Here is a 22,800-nt window from a genome sequence, read left to right as displayed (position 1 = left end):
AGATGAGAGTTTTAAAACAGCACTTTGACAAAACCATCTGTATTGTTGCAATCAGTTCAGTAAATAAAAACAGCACCGTGGATTTTGAAAAGAGAGAGAGAGAGAGAGAGAGAGAGAGGAATGCTTTCTTTCTAAGATATCTGTTATAAGATATCACTCCCCCATCCCCCCCAAAAATAAATAAAAATAAATACTTTAAATAAATGAATAAATAATACTTTTTATGCATATACTGTTTTGTTGTAATCGTTAATTCAGATGTTCTTATATTTATAACATTTTACAAAAAAGATTATTTTATGTCGATGTTAGTGATAGTTGTCTCAAAATGTATTTATTACCTTATGCCACATTAACATGTTTGAATGGCATTGTATGAACAAAATATTAAAACAATCAACATGTATCTTAAAGCACATTTTCAAGCAAAATTTTATTTCATTTAGCACTTTTTGTATTTCTTCTTGGAGCTGATTGATCATAAGCCTTATTGATGTAAGCTAATGCACCTCATTTTTTGAGTGAACATTATTTTAATTTTTTTTTTTAATGATAATAATAATTATTATTATTATTATTTGTGGCTAATTTTAGCCATACTCACCAAATGAGACAAATAGACTCCAAGTCAGTGCATGTTCCAGTTTATTTCATAAAATTTACAGAATATTCTTTTGACACAATATGCATTCATTTTAAAGTCTTTCCCCATTTTTTTTCTCTTTCTTTCTAGAAAGTACCTTGTTGGTATGACAAAATATCGATACCCCATTAGTCAATCGAGTCTTGATCTTCAATAGATTTAGCAGGTTCTCACATTGTCCCAGTGGAAGTTAATTGTGTATGGTCACGGAGCCATATTCACAAAGTTTTATCCCCTGAGTTATTAAAGAATATCACAAAGAAACCACACACCAAAATACAGGGCAAAAGAAAGATCATACACTTGTCATAGAGCATCCAGAAAAGCATTCAGTTTTCTAATTTGCCTTTGCAGAAAAAAAACTAACAAGAAAAACACTTTTTTGAGGAGCAAGGTAACATCAATAGCTCTTTAAATAACTCCTGAGTGAATCTTTGTGAATAGTGGCTGAAGTTTTACTTTGCTTCTCTGCATGTTCATGGACAAGGGTGCAAGGCAAGTTATATATATTTATATATGGAAACTTGTGGGTGATTATGCAGAAATGTATTTTCTTTACACTTAACCTGCATCTATCCACGTCTGCACACTATTCATTAAAAATAAACATTTCCATGTGTTCCAGTTGCACCATATTTCTGTGTAATATTCAGAAGTGGTACTTGGCCATCAATCATGTGAAAAAATAAAATAAAAAAACAAGCAGGCTGTGTCTTTGGTTGTACTGATGGCGTTTCAGTTTATCTGCACTTGTTTTATTTTGTATTTTTTTTATTTATTTCTTGTAGACTATATTGAATGGTGACATCATAGACAATTCATACATTTACAACATCTGGAATGGGATTTTCCAGGATATTAGCAATTACCACGTAAAATTAGATGGCCAATTGAATGAAACCTCCAACCAGTTATTTGATAGATAGCAGACAACTTCTTATTTTGCATTTCACTACATTTGGCGTTGTAATTTTGCACATGTGCACCAGTGATGACTTCTTTGTGCTACTTTCCCATTTTAGTTCATCTGTTTTTGGGTTAGTAGCAGATCCAGTGCCCTCATTAACACAAAGTCTGCAGAATCAGGGAAAATACAAAGAAGACTTTAACATATAATATAAGGTACACCTGGAAGAATAGGGAACAGTAATATGATTAAACACTCAACCTGTGATCATTTATATCACAGCAATACAAAAGTTGAATTGGCAGTTCCAGTAGTTTTCTTTTAATCTTCAGCAATCCATTTGCTCTAATCCAAGCTTGAAAAATGCACATCTATATTACATATAGCTCAATTTACAGGTTAATACATATAATAGGCTTTAAATACAGGTATACATTTACAGTACATAAAAAAAAAAAACAGATTACGCTCTGTGGTGTGATCAGAAGAACAAATATATTTTGTTAAAGCAATTTGTCTTAAGTAATTACATTAAAAATGATCAAATGATCATCCACTGTCTAAGTGTACTATGGAAATCACACTGTTACTGTCTTAAGAAACAACAGTAACTGGTGTTTTGTCAGTGGTTGGCCAAAACTGTGTGAACAGAGCTGCAATCATTATGTATATTGTGAGAGGAAATTCTTTAAGAATATTTTAAAGAACAAAACGTCCCTTTTTGTACAACCAAATGCCCCGGAAGACAAACAAAATAGATGTGATTGTGAATTTACAGCTAATTACAAATAATCCAGTCGCGTTAAAGGGAAGTCCTGCCAAACTAAGACATATTTAAGGGTAAGACCCTGAAGTATTAGAAAATAAATTATATCTATATGGTTTTACTTTTTGCCTCAGTGTTAGTAATATTGATAAAGGTAAACTGGATATTAATTGTTTATATAAAGTGCTGAAATATGTCTAATATGAACACACTGAAGTGTAAATAATGCAAATAGTCATGGGAACTGTAGTTAAAATCTGAAATGAGAGCCTTAATATTGCAATATGCTCAGTCAGTGCTGATAAACAGTGTTAAAAAAAAAGAATGTTACAATTTTTCAAGATTTTTGTGTTGAAAAGCAGCAAGATATATAGATATATGAGCCAAATTATGAGAATGGCCACAGGTGCATTGCCTACATTCTGTCTGAAGGCACCCAGCTAAAAATACCAGGAGCAAAGAGTGAATGTAACTGTGTAACAACAGAAGGTCATGGAGTGGCTGTGGGTGTCAGATCTTGCTGTTCTCCAGGTGCGAGTCAATGTGCTTGATCAAGGCATCATCAGGGTAACCAACAGGGAAGATTAGCTGGCACAGCGGGCAGCTCCTGACGTCACCCTCCTCCTCCGTCTCCATCCACAGCTGTAAAAGAAACCGTAATATGTTTGACAGCCGCAATGTTTCAAATCCACGTTTATCAAATTATATCTACAGTATAAGGTTTTACTTTTTTCCTCAATGTTAGTTATATTGATAAAGGTAAACTGGATATTAAGTGTTTATATTAAGTGCTGAAATTCAGATGATGCAACCATTTTCCATATGCCTAATATGACCACAATGAAGTGTAAGTAATGCAAACAATCATGGGAACTAACAATATGTGTTCCTGTGGCTCAGTGGTAGAGCATTGTGTTTGTGGTGCAAAAGGTTGTGGGTTCAATAGCCAGGAAACGCACAGACAGACAGCTATACGTAAGCCATTTGATTATGATTTTCTCTGTAAACAATGTGTCTCCATGGTGCTTTCAAAATATTTCTGTGTTGGTTAGAGCAGTCAGACACAGCAACAGTGCCTCGACCAATGGAGTGAGTTTGGGGGCGGGGTTATTTGTTTGTACAGCCAATAACAGACAACCCCCAGTTGTGCATTAGGAATCTCCCTTTCAAGTTATAAGTTCTCATTTAGAATAAACTAGCGGAATCCTACAGGAAGTTGAACTGGGATTACAGGAAGCGGATTTTCAAAATATTTGATGAGTAATGGTATGCTGGGAAATTAATTGTTATTCCACGCTGCTCTAAATTAAAATTGTGCATTTAGCAGACGCTTTTGTCCAAAGCGACTTACAGTGCAATTAGGCTATCAATTTTTACCTATCATGTGTTCCCAGGGAATCGAACCCCCAACCGTCCACATGAAAGCGCAATGCTCTACCAATTGAGCTACAGGAACACTAATTAAAGTGCTCTACAAATGTATTTAATATAAAAAAGTTAGGTTAAGTTATTAAAAATATTCTCAATTTAATTAAATCGCAAAATGAGCCAGAAGCAACGTATAATAATTTAGCAGAAGTGTCACAGGCACAATTTTTTCCAATGAGCCTAGGTAGGTTAGTCTGGCAGGTGAATGTGATTTGCTACTCACATTGATGGATGGCCAAGACTGGGCGTGCTCTGCGTGCAGGTATCCAGGTGGGTGACAGCTTAGGGTGTTGGGACGGGAAGGAATGGGGAAAGCAGAACAAGAGGCGGGGCCTCTGGAGCTTGATGAGGGGCTCGACACCCCCAGTGTTCGTGGAGGACTGATGGGATGAGGGCAGGACCACTCCTCCTCATCCTCTGAGGACTGTGCAGGCTGTGAGGATGGATGCAGAGGAGCAGGGCTTGGCTGAGGTTCAAAATGCAAGTGGGACACATCCGAGTGGTGGAAAGACAGCTCCCTGTTCAGCCGAGGAGATTCAGCCAATCCCCCATCACCTCCAACCCCGGATTGAGAGCTCTGTCTTTGAACTAACATGTGCTGGCTTCCTCCATGTTGCTGTTGTTGTTGCTGCTGCTGCTGCTGCTGCTTGTGGTAGCTGTCGACATATGGTCGAGGTTTCGGCAAAGTGGACACCGGGTCCAGAGTGAACCGTGGGGGCCGTTGATAAGCCGACGGATCGGCTACTTCAGAGTAACTGCGTCTTCCCTGGAAACTGGCCCTCAAGTGGTGGGAAGTGGGCCTGCAGGAATAGGATGCGGGGCCATCGCTGAGCTCAGGCAGAGGTGAGCGACGGTGCATGTCCGGAGAGAGACGCTGCAGAACAGGGGAGCGCCGCTGGGGAACAGGAGAATGACGCTGTTGAATGGGGGAATGCCGCTGTTGGATTGGGGAATGTCGCTGTGGAATAGGAGAATGCCTCTGGTGAGGGACAGGAGAGTGGCGCTGAACTAGAAAATAAACACAGGACATAAAAAAAGTCAAAAACCTTCTGCAGAATGAATATAAGACACAAGACATGTTTAATCAAACACACTGATTAAATGCTTGAGATCAGTGTAAATCTTGTCAACACTGATGAAATTACTCTAATGTCAGCCACATATATTAGTCATATAAGTCATTTATTTAATCAAAATATAACTATACTGGTCAGATGAAAGACTTCTCTCTGGTGATGTATACTGGACTTTTCCATTATTTAGTTAGCTTAAACTCTGTTTCTGCAATCTCACATACACCTGCCTCAATTTTTGCCTCCTCCACATCTCTAAATCCTATCAACAACCGATTTTCCCATCCTACTTTTTTATTTATAATCTGTTAGACTTGGATGTATGTCACAACAAAAATCTGATGCTACATCTGTTTTATCGCTATAAAGCCCCATTTTAACGAAGTTCAAATTTGTTTCCAGAACTTTTTAATTCATCTCCTCATTTTATTTCAATCGTGGCCACACATTAAGAATTTGTTCCCTCATTTTAGAAAACCAAGGCCATGCATAATTTGTTCCCTCATTTCTAATAAAATCAAAATGGGGGAATGAATTAGTATGATGTGGCCATCATTTACAAAAATGAAGGAGCAAATGAATAAGTTGTGTGAACAAATTTTAATTTGTGGCCACGATAAATATATTTTCGGGGCTCCGTATATTGCAAATGTAATCATAATTTCTTTTCATCGACAGTAACACAGACAAGACGAGAAATGCATCATGCCAATATTTAAGCTGTTTCATTTAAAATACTGTTGATTAAAATGATGCGACACAAGAAATTAACTTGCATTGACACACACACACACACACAACATATTACAACTTGCATCTGCACAAAAACACACACAATTGAACTCAGACACATAGTGAATATGGTCTATGCAAGAACAAACTAAAACATGCGCAATGACACAGTTTCTGCTAAATTTATATCGTTAATTTCACGTATAAAATGTTTAAATATTTGATTTCATTAGCATGGTTCATTTTATTACAAGATGAATATTTTAAAAGGCGGTGTAAAGAGCACAGTCCCTAATGGACAGAGAGACGTCTATTATGACTTCCTTTTTCCCCTCACGTTTCCTCTTTGAGATATTTTCATATTGTTTTCCTGTTCATTCACCCCAGCACCTGCTGTAGGCTACTTCGAAACAACTTTCTGACTAGCAACAGGCAAACAAGATCCTGTACAGAAGATGCATCTGTCACTCAATAATACTTCTAATGTGCATATACTCAGCTTCCTGCAATCGTAAGATTGCAATCAGCTATTTAGAGAAATCCGTCCTTCTATCTATGAATCAGTAAGGTTTTTTTTCCCCTCCATCTCCGCTTCTGCTTTTTGGTATGGTTTCCTATATCAAATGGGTTGTGTGGTTGAGAGCAGAGGTGCTAAAAAGATAAGCGGGAGATGTTTATGTTCTCAAACTGTTAAGAGACACGCAACATGAGAGACACGTCAGCAAAAATATTCCTTGTGGAATTTAACCAGACAGCAAACAAGCATGCAGTGCTAAAAAAAAGCGCCTGTTTACACACCCACTGTGCTGAATTTTGATGAGTTTGACAAATTGGTTTTATTACAAAAGAGGTTCATTATAGTATGAAAATATGATTATTACCTAAACCAGGTCTTCATTACACTACATGGCAAAATGTATGAGCATCAGTAAGGTCAGGCGTTGGCAGTGGATGTCCCAATTCATCTCAAAGGACTTCACTGAGTGCCGTGGGTCCAACAGTTACGGCATTAGAATATTAAGTAATACTAAAATATTTTTAGAAAAAGGGTTAGGGTTAGTATAGATATATATTTTTTTAGAATAAAAACATATTTTATCTAATATTTATCTTTGAAATATTTTACTCATGGAATCCTGTGATAACGCCACATTAGAAAAAACACAGAGCTCTTTCTTCTGTACAAACCAATAATTAGAAGGTGTCTACATACTTGTGGATATATAGTATATATATATATTAACAGTGTAATTCAAGTTGTTATATAATATCTATGTCTCTGACTGAATGTTTACATATGGACGACCTTTAGAGAGACTTTACCAGGACCTTGTCCTCATACCTGGGCTTGCCGGCTCCTGTGAGACTTTCCGCAATATATCTGTCTGTTTCGAGGCCAGAGCCTGTAACTTGCCCAACTCCTCTGTTAGTTCAGTATAGGCCAAAGCCAGATTTACTCTGTAGAGAGAGCAGGAGAAAGAGAGAGAATGAGAAGGGAGTGACTGAGAAAGAGAGAAACAAGTTAAGAGTCAGTAAATGACACCATTTCCGTTTTATAACCACCTGCAATCAAGTTTGACCAGGTCCTAAATGCATTGAAATAGCATTGCATCATACTTGAATAAATTCTCTGTCCTCACTGTTTCATTCTTTCTATGTTAAATGTGTTGTGTATTCTTTCTATCTTATACTTAAAAAGATAATATATGTTGGCACATCAATTGACAAAACTAGGTGTTATTAGAGTCTGCTAATCAGCTACGAAGGAACTGCACTTCATCTACACAGCAGTAACGTTTAGTATGTTAACACATAACTGTCTTACCTTACTTTCAAAGTACCAGCAATATTTCCTTAGTACTAAGCTGTATGGCATATAAAAGCAATAATATAGCTTCAGCACATAACAATGGTTGATAATTATGTTTATGACAGTTGGTAACACTATTTAACTGTGATATGTGTCACTGCACCAGTGAGAACATAACGCATGACTGGCACAGAGAAGAACAGTGTAGTTTCAAATCATATGACTTTGCAGTAACTCACCATGGCAACCCAATTTCTAAAAAGCCTCAGTCATCACAAAAATTGGCAAGTGATTTCCTACATAGCTCTGTGAGACTTTCGCAGCACTATGCTCTCTCTTTCTTCACACGTGATAAAATAAATTGAACTCATAATCAATTTTTAATCTTAAATAATTATTCTTACATTATCAATAATAAAATAAATCAGTGTGGTTTATATTGCAGTAATTACTGGATGACTGTACATTGAAGGAGTAGTTCACTTTCAGAATGAAAATTCTGTCATCATTTATTCACCCCACAATTGTTCCAGACCTGTATGAGTTTCTTTTTTTCTGTTGAACACAAAATATTTTTTTTAAATGTTGGGATCTAAACAGTTGATGAGCACCATCGACTTCCATAGTATTTGTTTCCCCCTACCATGGAACTCAGAATTTTTCTGAATATCTTATTTTGTGTTCAACAGAAGAAACTCTTACAGGTTTGGAACGAGTGGGGGGTGAGTAAATGATGACCGAATTTTCATTCTGAAAGTGAACTACTCCTTTAACTCACAACCTTCCTTCCATTGATACTCATTTATTTCTACCAACAAAAATGATCAGATTCTGTCTCTTGGTTTTTATCTAGCTTACTCAAAAGATTCATAATTAAAATGCACAACAATCAAATAAGTCTGACACATTTATGATAATCATCAAAAAGAATGTTTTATGGTAAAACATGCCAGCTATCTTAGATGCAAAGAAACAGAAACTGTCATCAGATGAACTAATGTGTAGACCAAAGTCACCAAAACCTTTGGTGCTTTATTATAAAAAGATTAATAGTTTTTGAGATGGTGTTAGATATATCAGACGAGACATTTCAGTTTTACATTTTACACTGGGCACGTGTAACCAATCACCTTTTTAACATAATAATAATAATAATAATAAAATAATAAAATAATAATAATAATAATACATTTTATTTAAAGGTGCCTTTCAGAGCACTCAAGGACACCGTACAGTTGAGTGATGATCATGCATATGTTCGCATGAATATGACAACCACAGATAATTAAATATAGTATAAGTCGTGTAAACAACACCAACTCTTGGTGCTTTTATTATTTTTTTTTTTTTAAGTAAATATTAAACAGCTCACTCCAAAAAAAAAAAAAAAGAAGCTTTAAAGGTCAGCTACCATTTTTAATATGTACTGGCAGTATAATGTATACTGCGCATTTTGATTAATTGTAAATGGCAATAAGGACTATATATATATATATATATATATATATATATATATATACATACACACACAGACACACACACACAAGAAGTTCAATGCATTTTAATAAGATGAGTTAAATGAATCATCCGCTTGGTGCAAGGTCACAACTCATAAATTTTCTCTCTGAGTTGGTGGACAACTTAGCTCTCTGCCTCTTTCTCAGTCCCACACTCACACAAATTGACATATGGCCCAAAGAAATCTGCCTTAGCTGAGTAAGAGAGAACCAGCAGCCCTGTTGAACAATCTTACCTTGTATCTTAACACCAATACTTAATACCAAAGAACAAACCAACCTCAATATAAACAAAGTACTGGATGTTCAGCCTTAATTTGTATTCGTAGAACACATGTCAAAAGAAACCACAGGTCTATCGTTGTTAACCAGCACACACCACCAATGATCTGCTAAGTTGTCTTCTGTTGCTGGCCAATGAGCCATAGCATTGGATATTCTTACCGTTGTGCTCATTGTGTCCTTCATTTGGCCCTCTGGGCTCCTGAGCATCCACAGTCAGGCTCAAGCAGCCATGGTACTCAGCAGTAATGAGTTGTCTTTCTCCTCCATCATTATCGACGCCTGAGCAACAACTCAGCTGTCCAAGTGTCATCCTCATTTGATAGACACTATCTATCAAAGATGTATTTACAGCAGATTTAGATGATGTGTGACTTTTTTTTCTCACCTCCACACAAGTTTGCACACACACATACAAACACACACACACACACACACATGAATGCATCACCTTTTGGACTGTTAACTGAAACGTTCTCTGAATGTTCCTATTGACATATATACAATGAAACAAGAGTAGTGTCACCTGCATGTCCTGTTTCTGTTCTATCTATCTATCTATCTATCTATCTATCTATCTATCTATCTATCTATCTATCTATCTATCTATCTATCTATCTATCTATCTATCTATCTATCTATCTATCTATCTATCTATCTATCTATCTATCTATCTATCTATCTGTCTGTCTGTCTGTCTGTCTGTCTGTCTGTCTGTCTGTCTGTCTGTCTATCTGTCTGTCTATCTGTCTGTGTCTTTCTTACACATGTATAGACATATTGTATACACACATTAAATATCTATCTTTGTGTGTGTGTACATTGAAGGATAAAACACAGCTATTGAAATATGATTTTTTTAGCAGTTGCAGAACTATTAACTACAATTATAAGAAAATGTGTAAAAGAAAAAAGAAAAGAAAAAAAGAAAAGGTGTGTGTGTGTTTGTGTGCTTTTTATCTGAATATTGATGATGATCTAGTGTGGGAGGCATGGGTATGTGGGCTGCTGACCTTTACTCTGAAACTAGTATCTATGATATCCGTCTTCTGTATGCAAACAAATGTCGGCTATATGAAATATGAATTTACCTTCTATTTTTCAGCCAAACTTCAATCTAAAGCAGCCAAATAATTTAATCAGCAGAGTCCACACTCTAGACTATAAATACTAATCAGAAACAAATAAGTACCTTTTCCCAGAAAGCATTATTATTATAATAATTGTAAAACTTCTTAACCCTTCGAATCAGAATGTTGGGGTCAATAGTGCACTTAAAGGTTTGTTGTCTGATATCAAACCAGACAACTCCAATACGTGCTGAATGATAGCTATTTTTAACATTTCAAAGCCCTTCTTGCATGCATACTCAAGCGTGTATGTCTGTGTGTGTTAAAAATATTTAATTGACACACAGATTTATGGATGTGTTTATTTTGGGACAACACCTTTTACGTAACACAAAAAGACAGTTAAGTAAGTTTAACTGCCAATGCATCATTACCCAGGTTTCCATCCAAGGATGTTTCTGCATGTAAAGACTTAATGCACTAAAATGTTTACCGACATAGCCAATGAAATTTATATGAACTGATTTATCAATACAATATCTCAAGTGTCAAAGCATTAGCAATGATTTCAAATCATGACTTCACACATTGATGCTGACTAGGTTAACATACATGGTTAATTGGATAATATCTGTGCATTGCTTGATAAGAAAAATAATATAACATCCACACACACACATAGGGATAGGGATGCCAATGTCAATTAAAAGAAAACTGAACACTGTGGAAAAAAATCTTTTGTCTTTCTTTTAGAATCAGTGGCTATGAAAACGTAATTTTTTTTAGTAACTGCAAGTAAGGTTTTGGATGTTTTCTATTAAATCACGACTTTTACAAGAACCAGCAGTTCAAAAAAGAGGGGGAGTAAAGTGTGAAACTGTGAGGTGCTATAGACGTAGGCATTACTTGTGACCTTTCCAAGAATCCCCATTTCAGTTAAACACAGGTTCCTTTCAGTTCACCTGTATTCTCTTCAGTCTCAGTTTAAGATAACTATTTAGACCACTTTTGTGAGACTGTGATCTGGATTGTTGCCAATAGCTATATTGCCCTCTACTGGCAAATATCCATGGCCCACATGTCCAAAGGAAACTAACTAGCCATGCAATGCCTTAAAAATACAGCAGCAAAATTGTATGAAATAGATTTAACTTAAATGCTTTTGAACAGCTGTAGGCTATAAATCAATAAAACAGACACTCACTGTTCATCTCCAACTTTCTTTATCCACTCCACATCACACTGTCCACATGTGGAACTCACCTCCTGTGCAAAAAAGCAACATGTCAGGCTTCATACTTTCTGTAATTACTTATATGCTATTTTAATATATTTTAAATTGTAATTTATTTCTGGGATGGCAAAGCTAAAATTTCAGCAGCCAATATCTCAGTCTTCAGTTTCACATGACCCTCCAGAAATAATTATTTTAAGTTGATTTCATGCTCAAGAAGCATTCTTATTATAAATATTGAAAACAAACAAGTCATTTTTTTATATTTTTGTGCAACTTAACACATCCTTGCTAAATAAAATGGCAATTTCTTCAATCAATCAATCAATCAATCAATCAATCAATCAGATGGCAAATGTACACACGTCCTTCACTCATATAGAATTACAGAGACTCATGTTTAAAAAGACTCTAATAAAAGTTGAAGTACTGACTAAAATGTTTTTATTCAAGTTTGTTATGGAAATTTGTTTTGGTGACAGAAGCTTCCACAGCACAAACAGAATGACAGTGACAAGACACAGATAATTCAAACAGAATAAGTAACAAGAAATAGCAATATACTCCACTCTGCCCTTTAGTGCCGACTAGACGGCAACAGGTCAGAGAGAAGTGGGCTGGATGTGAGGGGTCCAGAATGATTTTTCCAGCTCTTTTGCTCCCTTTGGATGAGTACAGTTCTTTGAGAGTAGGGAAGGTTGTACCAGTGATTCGCTCAGCACTCCGGGCTATCCACTGTACATCCAGCTCTTTTGCTCCCTTTGGATGAGTACAGTTCTTTGAGAGTAGGGAAGGTTGTACCAGTGATTCGCTCAGCACTCCGGGCTATCCACTGTACAGCAGTCTTCTGAGGTCAGTTTTGGTAGCTGAGCTGAACCAAGATGGATTCAGTGACTGCAGGCAGTAAAACTTCAGTATCAGTATCTCTTGTGGCAGGTTGAACTTCCTCAGCTGGCGAAGGAAGTACAGCCTCTGCTGGGCCTTTTCGACAATGGAATCTTTGTAGAAATCCCACTTCAGGTACTGAGAAATGGTGATTCCCAGTAATCTGAATGACTCCACTCTTGCTACAGTGCTGTTTCCTCACAGAAACTAACCCAACTGATGTTATAGTGTCTGTGAGCTCGTTCAGGTTGGTAGCAGCAGCTTCAAAAACACTTGTCTAGTTGTGGAAATTAACTAACCAGTCATGTTTCCTGAACACATTCACATCTCCGTCGTTTGAACCACATTACTTCAACAATCTAGGGACATTGTTAATGACATGACACACATGTGGTGGTATAATAACTTCTGCTAATTAACTGATTTGAGATCTCTGAGATGCAGCTGTATTGAACTAATTTTGCTTTATTTGATGTTTGAATCATTACGGGGTTCCTCTTATGTCAAACTCTGGGGTTTTTCCTTTAGGCATTCATGCACATGCGCACTGGGAAAGGAGCCATGGGAAAGGAGCGAGGCCTGTGGAGTGAGGCCTGCGCCACTCACTGGTCTCGAGTCCCAAAAGGAGCTCCGGAAGGGTAAAGGAGGAGTGAAGACAGTGTAAATGTTTTAGCTTTGGGAATGTCTCTAATTTCTCAATCATGTCGACAACGCTAAACCCTCTGTCTCATCTGTAACATTAGCCATTTGTCTTGCACACTGATAGCTTCGTAGACTAGCCTTCGTCTGTGGTGTGTGATAACCAGAAAATAATAGACCAATGGGGGTCAGGTTTTCATATTTTAAATTATGAAAAAGGCAATTAAGGACAAGAAATATTTTTGAACACGCCACCAAAATAAACAGTAGTTATGTATGTAGAAAGAACAGATATTTGTGGTGAGAATGTAAGGAATGAAAGTAAACTGTTGTCTGAAAAATAAATAGTTAAGTAAAGTACTGATACACTGATGCAAAAGTAAAATGCAGTTACTATGCTATCAAAGTGAGAATATTTTGATTGGTTTATTACTTACCACACACAGTTTTTTGAAAATAGATGTCTATAAGAAACAAAGTCTTAAGAGACCTGACAAAAATCAATTTTGACAGTGTAGTACCTATTTGAGTCTTTAAGCATGTGTGTGTTTGTGTTACTGACCCTCTGCCTCTGGTTGCTTTGCAGTTCTCTCAGCTCTTCCCTTAACCTCTCACATTCAGCTTTTAGCTCCTCCTCCCTCTGACACGCCCCCTGAACCTCGTGCCTTGCCCCCTCTAGCTCCGCCTCCAGACGCTGCAGTTTGAGGTCAGAGAGGGTGTCCAGACTTCGGGAGCTCTGTAGGGTCATGGGGCAGTCTAGCACTAAAGATGGACAGTTATTGTGGTTAGATAAGCCAAACACACTGCGTCAATAAATAAATCCAGCATTTGCCTTTTATTGCTAGGATAGCATAACATGCACTCTTTAATAAAATACTCTGCAAAATCATCAGTAAGATAATCCAAAAAATATTTAGATAAAGTAATCACAGCCAAAGCAATAAAAAATGTGCAAAAAATAATGAAAAAAATTATATATATATATATATATATATATATATATATATATATATATATATATATATATATATATATATATATATATATATATATATATATATATATATATATATATATATATATATATATTTCTGCTTATATAGGGCCACAATGTACATGATAGACCAGTCTAATTCAGTATGCAAATAAAGAAGAAGAAGAAAAAAAAGAACTTTGCTGAATATTGAGCAGATATTATAGTGTCATTATTAGCAATATTATTTTGAACAAAAGGAGATTTTCAACTTTGAAATTATTAAAGTTTTAAAATACAGTGGTCATCGAAGGTTGAAATTAATCAGCAATCTCAAAGTTTATGTGGAGTTTGCACATGTTTAGAGTTGAAAAAAATCATAGAAAAATATGGAGTATCATATTAAAGTATTTCTCAATACATTTCTGGTGTTCCTTAAGCATACTCAGAAAGTTCTCTGTCAAATGAGGCGGCAGAAAAATTGTCTGACAGCATGTCTTTAAAGAAGCAGATTTCTCTGATCACATCTGTCCTTTAAAACAGACCAACAGAAATCTTATTTGTGTTTATTTATGTTATGTAAATGTCTGGACAGGAGGTTTGGTGGCCACGTCAGGGCCAACATTGTTAAGAGGATGGAAATCCAACCTAAAGTGTCCCTTCACACGTCCTTTACTCCATGTAGCTATGAAACCTTGAAGTTGGAGAATTCAAGACTGAACTATTTCCTGTCAGAGCATCCTGCTCCTCACCCCAGGCGTGGGCATGGTGATTCAGCAGCTCATAGAAAAGCTGTCCTTGAGCCAGCAGCTATTGTGACAGTTCAACAATAAGCAAGCTGAAAAAACACACCCCTGCACGCCTACATCTCACACCAAAACCGCATTGAAATGATTTTTATTCTTTTTTTTTTCATATTTGCATGTAATATTTGTAATCATGAGTACACAAAAAAGTTACATCATTCTTGTATTATTTTCTGACAGGGTTACAGAACATTTTTGTTGCATAATTTACATAAAAACATAATTTGCTTGAGTTTTCTTGAATTTCTGGACTCCTGTTCAGTGCCTTTGAGTTTGACTGAAACGTTTTAGATCCTGGAGAGAGGTCACAGGGGAAAGGTATGAACTTTTTCTCGCAAATATACTTTCCCTTTTGTTACTTAGTCTCTTTGAGGCAAGAATCTTTTTTTTCTGAGCCTCAGAGGCAGTGAATGGAAAGAGGAAGGATGTGGGAAATTGGGTAAAATGAGAGCGTTGCAACACAACACTGTAATCTAGGGAATAAACTAAGAGGACCAAAAGGACAAGAGCAATGACGCTTGGCCCTGTTTGAAGTCCTTTATAGGAGAGGTGCTCTTTGAAAAAAATAAATTGAAAACTGGATACAAAATGTGATGCATATATAATGAAAAGGGACACTTCAAAGACCCCAATACACAATCTGTTGTTGGAGTCGAATACAAATGAAAAAAGCACATAAAATTACAAATAATGAACAAGGTTGTATGCTAAAAAACAACATGATGTATAAATAATACTATATACTTTATAATAAAATATAATATTATGCAAGGAAATCCAAAGTGCTTTACACATGTATTCTACATAAAAAAAAATAGTTTGACCCCCCTTTTTAAAATTAAGCTGAATTTCTGCTTTGCTGTGCTCTGTTGGTTTTGCAGCATAGAGGGTAATGAGAGACAATTAACCTTTCCTGACTTACAATCTGATGGTCAGATACATTTCTGACATTTCAGAACTTTTCATTGCCCCACATGAGGGTATCGAAGCAGAGCTAAGAACCAATGGCCCAATTCCCCCCGCCCCCCTCACTACACAAAAGCAATGGAGGCTACACAGTTCCAGATTTAGGGGGTCCCACATGTTTATTTCACACATACAATGTGTGTGTGTGTGTGTGTGTGTGTGTGTGTGTGTGTGTGTGTGTGAGAGATAGAACAATCAAGTTGCAGCTTGTCAAAACACTGATCAAAATTAGAGAATACTTACATATACCTCCAAGTAATTGTGTTAATCTGGCACCTGGTGCAAATTTTCTTAATTGTATGACAAATCCTTTCTAAATGGCACCATTCCTTTATTTTTCATTGAGACTGCAAGATGGTGGGCTGCTCTAAGGTGATGGCGACAGGAAGTTGTCCAGATAAAGGCCAAAGGGATGACCCTTTAAGCCATTGCGAGAGAAGCTAGTCATTCCAAATCTGTGATTTCTCAAGTTTCAAGTTTCAAGTTATGTATATAGCACATATAAAACAGCCACATGGCAAACCAAAGTGTTATACATAGATTCAGAGTAAAGCAATATAAAAATCAGTAAATATAATAATAACACAAGAGAAACAAGGTATAAAACCCTTAGAAGTCTAAGCAAAGACCAAAACAGAAAATGATTTATAAGCCAAAGAGAACATATATGTTTTTAGGAGATATTTAAAAGTGGACAGAGAAGGGGCAAGTCTAATCTCTAAAGGGAGTTTATTCCTCAACTGCGACCAAAACACAGAGAGATGGAGCCTTGAGGAAGACCGCAAGCTAAATGAGCAACAGAAAAAGAAAAGTTACCTAACTTGACTAAGAATTTCCTGTCAGTTGAGGTATGACTGAAACCACTTAAGACCTTTTATCCCCACATAAGACTCTTATCTAGATACCAAAGTAGAGCGGTCAACGGTATCAAATGTTGCTGTTAGATCTAAAAGCATGACGACCACAGAGTCGCCAGAGTCCATAGATAAAATATGTGCAGACTTAAAGCCAGACTGAAAAACTTCAGTAATATCATTGCAACTGAGAAAAGACTGGAGTTGATCAAACACATTTTTTTCCCCCAACACATCAGAGGTAAATGGTAATACAGAAATAGGACAAAAGTTATTCAGAACAGAAGAATCCAGTGAAGGCTTCTTGAGTATGAGTGACAGTATAGCCACATTAAAGGCAGCAGGGATAGAGCCAGTATGAAGACCCTTATTAAAAAGAAACCCCAATCCCGGCCCAACAGAATCAACAATACATTTAAATAATTTAAGGTGTATGATATCAAAAAAACAAACAAAAAGATGATTTGATATTAAAGTAGTTGCAGATAAATAGGTTCAAAAACATCACATGAAGTAAAATGCAATGACGGGATTGAGGGTTCAGTATGAGAAGGGCTTTTGTTGGGTCTCAAATTACAGATTTTATCATTGAAACTAGTGATATCCTGCGGCTATCAACAGGGGCATCAACTATTCCTAATAATTTCTGACAGCTTGTAACACTCCAAAATTTTAGTGGTAATGTTCTTTCATGCTACAGTGGTTTTTGATCACTGTTTTCCATATAATGAAGGTTTTTATTGAAATGCCTTGGTTATTTTGTCAAACTTGTTTGACAGTGGTATACCTAAAGCTAATATTCCTTCAAATTTTGAGCGATGAAGATTAACAAAAAATAAATAGTCTTTATACATTGTTCTCTCATTTTGATTTTGACTGTATGTGACAATTGCTGTGCATTGAATGAGTCAGTGGTAGCGGTTTTAGGTAAATATCTGCATGTCCTAGACCACTGAGTGATTTATAAATTGACACCTGCATGCATACAGACAAAACAAGACTTACTATGTGAGTCAGGGCTGTGTAGTTGCAGATACTGCATGTCTTTGTTGTGCAGCTGTGTGTTGAGTTTGTGTAGTGAGCTCTCCCTCTGCCTCAGAGCCCCCTCCAAACTGTGAATCCGCTCAACATGTTTCTCCACCAGAGATGTCTGAGCCCGAGAAAGAGTGAGAGAAGAAAGAGAAAAGGAAAGAGGGAAAAGGAAAGAGATGGGCACAGAAGTAAAAGATTATAAAAGATTCCAAATGAAACAAGTACAGAGAGGCGATGACTGATCAAAAGATATTCAAGGGCAAAGAGGTCATACAGATTCTTCCGACATTTGCGTCCATGTGGAATTTTTGTCAGCAATAAAAGAGAACATGTAGATGTAACAGCTGATTGCTGGCTGCATGTTTCAGAGACGAGAAACGGCAGATGTTCAAACGTATGAGAGGCCATGCAAGGATTAATTCATTCTGGCGCACTCACACACTCCTTTTGCATACATATATTTCTACTCTCACACATAAATTCTTGTTTCACGTACATGTTTCTGCTTTCATGACTTTTACCCACATATGTATTCTTTATTATTACAAGCCTACTTTATAACTCACATACTGTACATATATTGTCACTTTCACATATTTACTGTATATGCTTCACACTCATGCAAAAAGCATCTGCTAAATGACTAAATGTAAATATACTCATCTTTTTTTTATACATTACTTAATCTTTTTTTATACATTACTTCCTTTTTAAGCATGAAGTCACTCTCAAACAAGGAAATATATATATACTTGCTCAGCTCATCCTAACACAATACAGTTATGCTATTCAAGGTCATCCTCTTTTGTTTTCAAGTACAGTGTAACATACTTGTTCTACAGATCTGCGTACAAGTGTTATGATAGTGATTTTGAAAGTGTTTACAGGGCTAAGGAAATTGTCTAATTGCCCAATTCAAATTGTTTACTTGCCCTGGAAAAATCTTTCACTGGCCTTGCCACAATATATTTTTTGTGATGATGCAGTGGTGGGCTGAATGTCCAGCCACTGACAGATCCATCAACTGTCCCGAGAGTGTCACACTTGCCCAGGGTTGATACCGTTTCTTACAGATAATATCATGTTCACTACTTTGTGTTACGAATGTGGTAACCAGTCAGGAACAATCTGCCCGCGCGGTTTATGGGCCGTTTACTATCAGTCAAGTGTTGACAGATATTGTTAAAAAAAAATAAAAAAATCTAGAAAGAAATAAAACAAAATAGGTCTAAATTTTGAGCTTTGAAAAAAAAAAAAAAGATATCGCTAACCCTAACCTGATACTTCACACCTTATTCACTTCCTAAATTGTCACATCGATAAACGCTCATAATATGTGTATCTGGCAACCCCCTCAATCACAACTTGCTCAAGGGACGAGGCCAAAGATGTAAACTTTTCTTGATTATAGTAGTTTTTAAAACCCAATTAACTTACTGAAATACTTCTATGGCCACCTCATCTGCCTTAGCCATGCTGATCAGGACCTGTCCTAAACGTAACAATGATCGGTCCTAACCTGCCTTCTGTTTCCACTATACTCTCTAACACATACATAAATTCTTCTCTTACATATAAATATTTTCTTTACACATACATGCATTTTCTTCTTAAATAACTTTATTATTTATAATATTAAATGTGTCCAAAATGTATGAATGTGTGCGTAAAATCTGTGAATATAAAGAGGAAAATGTATGAATGTATGCGTCACATGTATATATGTGACTATGAGAGCAAAAATGTATCAATGTGTTTGTTTAAATATGTGAAAGGAATGCATGTGAATGCATGTGAAAGGAATATATAAGTGTGTGTGAGAGTAGAATTATATGTATGTGAAAAGAGATTACAAGTGTGTGAGAACACCAGAATATATTATGGCTTGCACGGCCCTTCATACAAATGCTTGCAACATACTGTTTTCAAGAACTCAGTATTTTGGACTCAGCTAAATCCATTTGAAGCCATTTGAGACCCATATTTAAAACTGAGGCTGCAAATGTGCATATATGATCACAGATATCCAGCATCATCCACTGGCTGGGTAATATAAGAGCCCAATTAGATTCACACAGCCCAGTTAGGATGTATGAGAGTACAAGATTAATCAAGTGGACACCTGGTTGGATAAAAGCTTGAAGCAAAAGGAGAGGCTATTTATCGCAACTGCCCATCCGCTTGGCAGCCAAACTTAGCATGGAAAGAATGTTTTACAAGAGTTCTCACCATCTTGTCTAGGTCTCGCTGAAGGCTGGACTTCTCCATGTGGATTTTTTCATAGGCCTGAATGACATCTTCAAGCTGCTCCTCTCGCTCTTTGCTCTTCTGAAGCTGGAGAACACAAACATTCCTATCATCACAAGGACTTTCCTTTCGCTTTATGGCTTTTTTACACTGTAAATTCTCACAGACAGTTTTTGCACTTTTACTTTTTGCATTAATGTGTATAAGAACTTGAATTACAAGGACAGTTGGGAGGTTTTTGGGCTGTATAATGACAAGCTGTTGTAACATTTGGTGTACGGCAGGTGTACTATAATTTTTTTTTTATTTTTAAACATTCTCATTTTGTCAGCTATTTCTTGTCACATTTCTTTTTACTGGCTTTTTTTATTAACATTATGGATTTTATATGCCAAAAACAATATCTGCTCTGCTGACAGCTGTCTGGGTCTAGACACATTACCTAAATTTATTAATATATACTATATATATATAAATACAAAATTAAACAGTGGACTTGTGTTGTTGTCTGCACTTTCATTTTAATACAGACACACATAAACATCTACTTCAATTATCATATAGTGCACCTCTCTGCAGTGATCCTTTGGCTTCACAAATAATAGTAGCTTATTTTCAGAAAAAATAACAGAACAGACTATTTACTTTCAATTGCAACTGCATTAGATCTCAGTGATAGCTTGCGAATTCTAAATTATGGGTGTTGAAAAAAAAGTATGAAAATGAAACACAACAAGATACGAATCAAGGAGGAAGGCCACAGTTAAAGGAGGAGGATGGGGAAGAATAAGGAATGTACTCACAAAGTACCAAACGTCAGCAAAAGTGAGGGAGGTGTGGGAGAGAGAGAAGAACAGATGACAAATACAAATCTGGTACTTTGATGGAGGGAAGGCTGCTATGGAAACACCTAACAATCATCATTAATTAATGAGATGCTTCGTCAGGCAATGAGCCGAGAGATGCAGAGAGAGAGAGAGAGAGAGAGAGTATGATCTTCCCATTTACACTTCACATCACAGTCAGCCGGGAGAGACGATTTAGAGCAGACTTCAGGCACACAAAAATGAATGCTTTGTGGTCTAGATTATGTAAGGCCTTTTGTCGTGAATGACTGGCCATCTGAAGTTGTCCTTCATTTCCCTACTAATCGTATTACCTCTCTAATCTTTCCATTTTGTGACACATAATCCAGATTTACAACACAATATAGCCAAGCCATAATAATAATATAAGAAGCGGTGGTTTGAAATCAGCAGAACATCAGATGAAATCCAGTCCAGAAAGAGTTTTGTGTGTGTATTTAGGTGTGTGTTTGTGTATATATACTGTATGTTTCCTCTCACCTCGAGGGTCAGCATGTTGACTCTCTGTTGGAGACTTCCATTCTCTGACTGGAGCAGCACTGTGTCTTTGGGCTCGAAGGAGCAGTAGGAGTTTATTTCATCTCCAAACTCGCTTATCATGGGAAACTGCCCACACACATACATAAAAAAGTGACAGAGGGGTCATCACATGCACTAACTGCCATAATTATAATGGGTATGATAAACATTTCACTATTTTTGGTGCAAAAAACATCATATTAACTAACAACCAGCAATCTAGCTGTCTGCACTGGTTTAATGCTGCATTGTGAGTATTTAAATGAAGTCATTGTCATTATTTTCAGCACAAATATGCAAAAGAGGTCTACATATTGCACATTATTCACCAAATTCAGCACATTTTAAGTTATACAGGAAGCAGTTGGTAAACAATTCTAAAACAGATGTTTGTGAAAAACCACTCCTGGGACCCTCTGAGATGCCCAAGGAAACTTTCCATGTAAAGACTGCACTGCTTGTCTTTATTATATAAAATGTAAATCTTTTACACGCCCAATTTATGACAAAAACTATCAAATGAAACAATTGATTACATGTTAAACTACACATGTGATATACATAATTATGTGTCTCTGTCACCTATTGTACGTTGGAAAAACAATACCTGCATATACAATGGCACTTTTAACTTTTTTGCACTTTTTTCACTCTGTAGATGTTGAAGTCATTTTTCTGATATATCCTTGCCTTGTTCTAATTAAATGTAATTCAGTGTTTGGATATTTATTATTATTATTTTTTGATTGATAAAATTTTCTTGATTTACGCACCTGAGAATGGACTGGTTATCTTTTTGGAGTGAATACAATACTTTTTGTTGATACATGATGCAATTCTGCTTTTTAAAAAAAAGCTCTACGATTTCCTTTTTCACTTAGAAATTTCTATTAAATTTCACAAATAATTACAGAAAAGAAAATTAAGAAAGAAAGAAAATTAAAAGAAACATGAAATTCTGAAGTAAACAACTGAAACAGTATTGTCCTGTAAATGTACTCCAATAAGATTTTTTTATTCACAGTTTTGAAAAAAAAAAAAATAATAATAATAATAAAAAAATAATAATAATAATAAAAAAATATATATATATACATATATATATATATATATATATATATATATATATATATATATATATATATATATATATATATATATTACGGTGTAAAAGAATCATGAAAAGCTTTATAATTATACAAAAATTATATACATTGCTTTATATAATAATAAACGTATATAATGGCTGCTGTAAAATCTGATTTGTCATCACATTTTAAAGTAATTTTTTATTATAATAAAATCACAATATTACAATAAGTTGTTATTTAATATCACTTTTAAGTCAAATGCAGCCTTTATGAGCATAAAAATAATTAAAAACCTCACTTATCCTAGACTTGTCGACAATATGGCAACAGTAAAAGAAATAAAAATAAAAAAAACTCCAGATGGGATGAAGTTAGCCTGCAATATATTATTAACAATTGCAAAACATCTATAAAACCAGCATTAGTTATGTTTTAAGGTAATTGCCAGAATCTATCTAGA

The 22,800-nt window shown here is 35.8% G+C and overlaps 1 protein-coding gene across 2 annotated transcripts in view; it reads right to left on the bottom strand.

Moving 5' to 3' along the window:
* Nucleotides 1-628: 628 nt before the first annotated feature.
* Nucleotides 629-22,800, bottom strand: part of LOC128025336 (TANK-binding kinase 1-binding protein 1-like) — a 44,856-nt gene continuing 22,684 nt past the window's right edge. Inside the window, exons 3-10 of one of the 2 annotated variants that reach the window (XM_052611585.1) lie at nucleotides 21,211-21,336; nucleotides 19,847-19,951; nucleotides 17,591-17,735; nucleotides 13,549-13,748; nucleotides 11,433-11,494; nucleotides 6,892-7,007; nucleotides 3,968-4,752; nucleotides 629-2,958 (exon numbers count right to left, since the gene is read on the bottom strand). In XM_052611585.1, coding sequence (XP_052467545.1) covers nucleotides 2,827-2,958; nucleotides 3,968-4,752; nucleotides 6,892-7,007; nucleotides 11,433-11,494; nucleotides 13,549-13,748; nucleotides 17,591-17,735; nucleotides 19,847-19,951; nucleotides 21,211-21,336 — 1,671 coding nt within the window. In that variant the 3' untranslated portion in view covers nucleotides 629-2,826. The remainder of the gene's footprint in view (nucleotides 2,959-3,967; nucleotides 4,753-6,891; nucleotides 7,008-11,432; nucleotides 11,495-13,548; nucleotides 13,749-17,590; nucleotides 17,736-19,846; nucleotides 19,952-21,210; nucleotides 21,337-22,800) is intronic. The other variant, XM_052611586.1, reaches the window with a different exon arrangement.

This window comes from Carassius gibelio, chromosome A12, assembly GCF_023724105.1.
Source record: "Carassius gibelio isolate Cgi1373 ecotype wild population from Czech Republic chromosome A12, carGib1.2-hapl.c, whole genome shotgun sequence".
Classification (NCBI taxonomy): domain Eukaryota; kingdom Metazoa; phylum Chordata; class Actinopteri; order Cypriniformes; family Cyprinidae; genus Carassius; species Carassius gibelio.
Note: the sequence above shows the minus strand (reverse complement) of the source record. Positions and strands in the feature narration are given on the sequence as shown.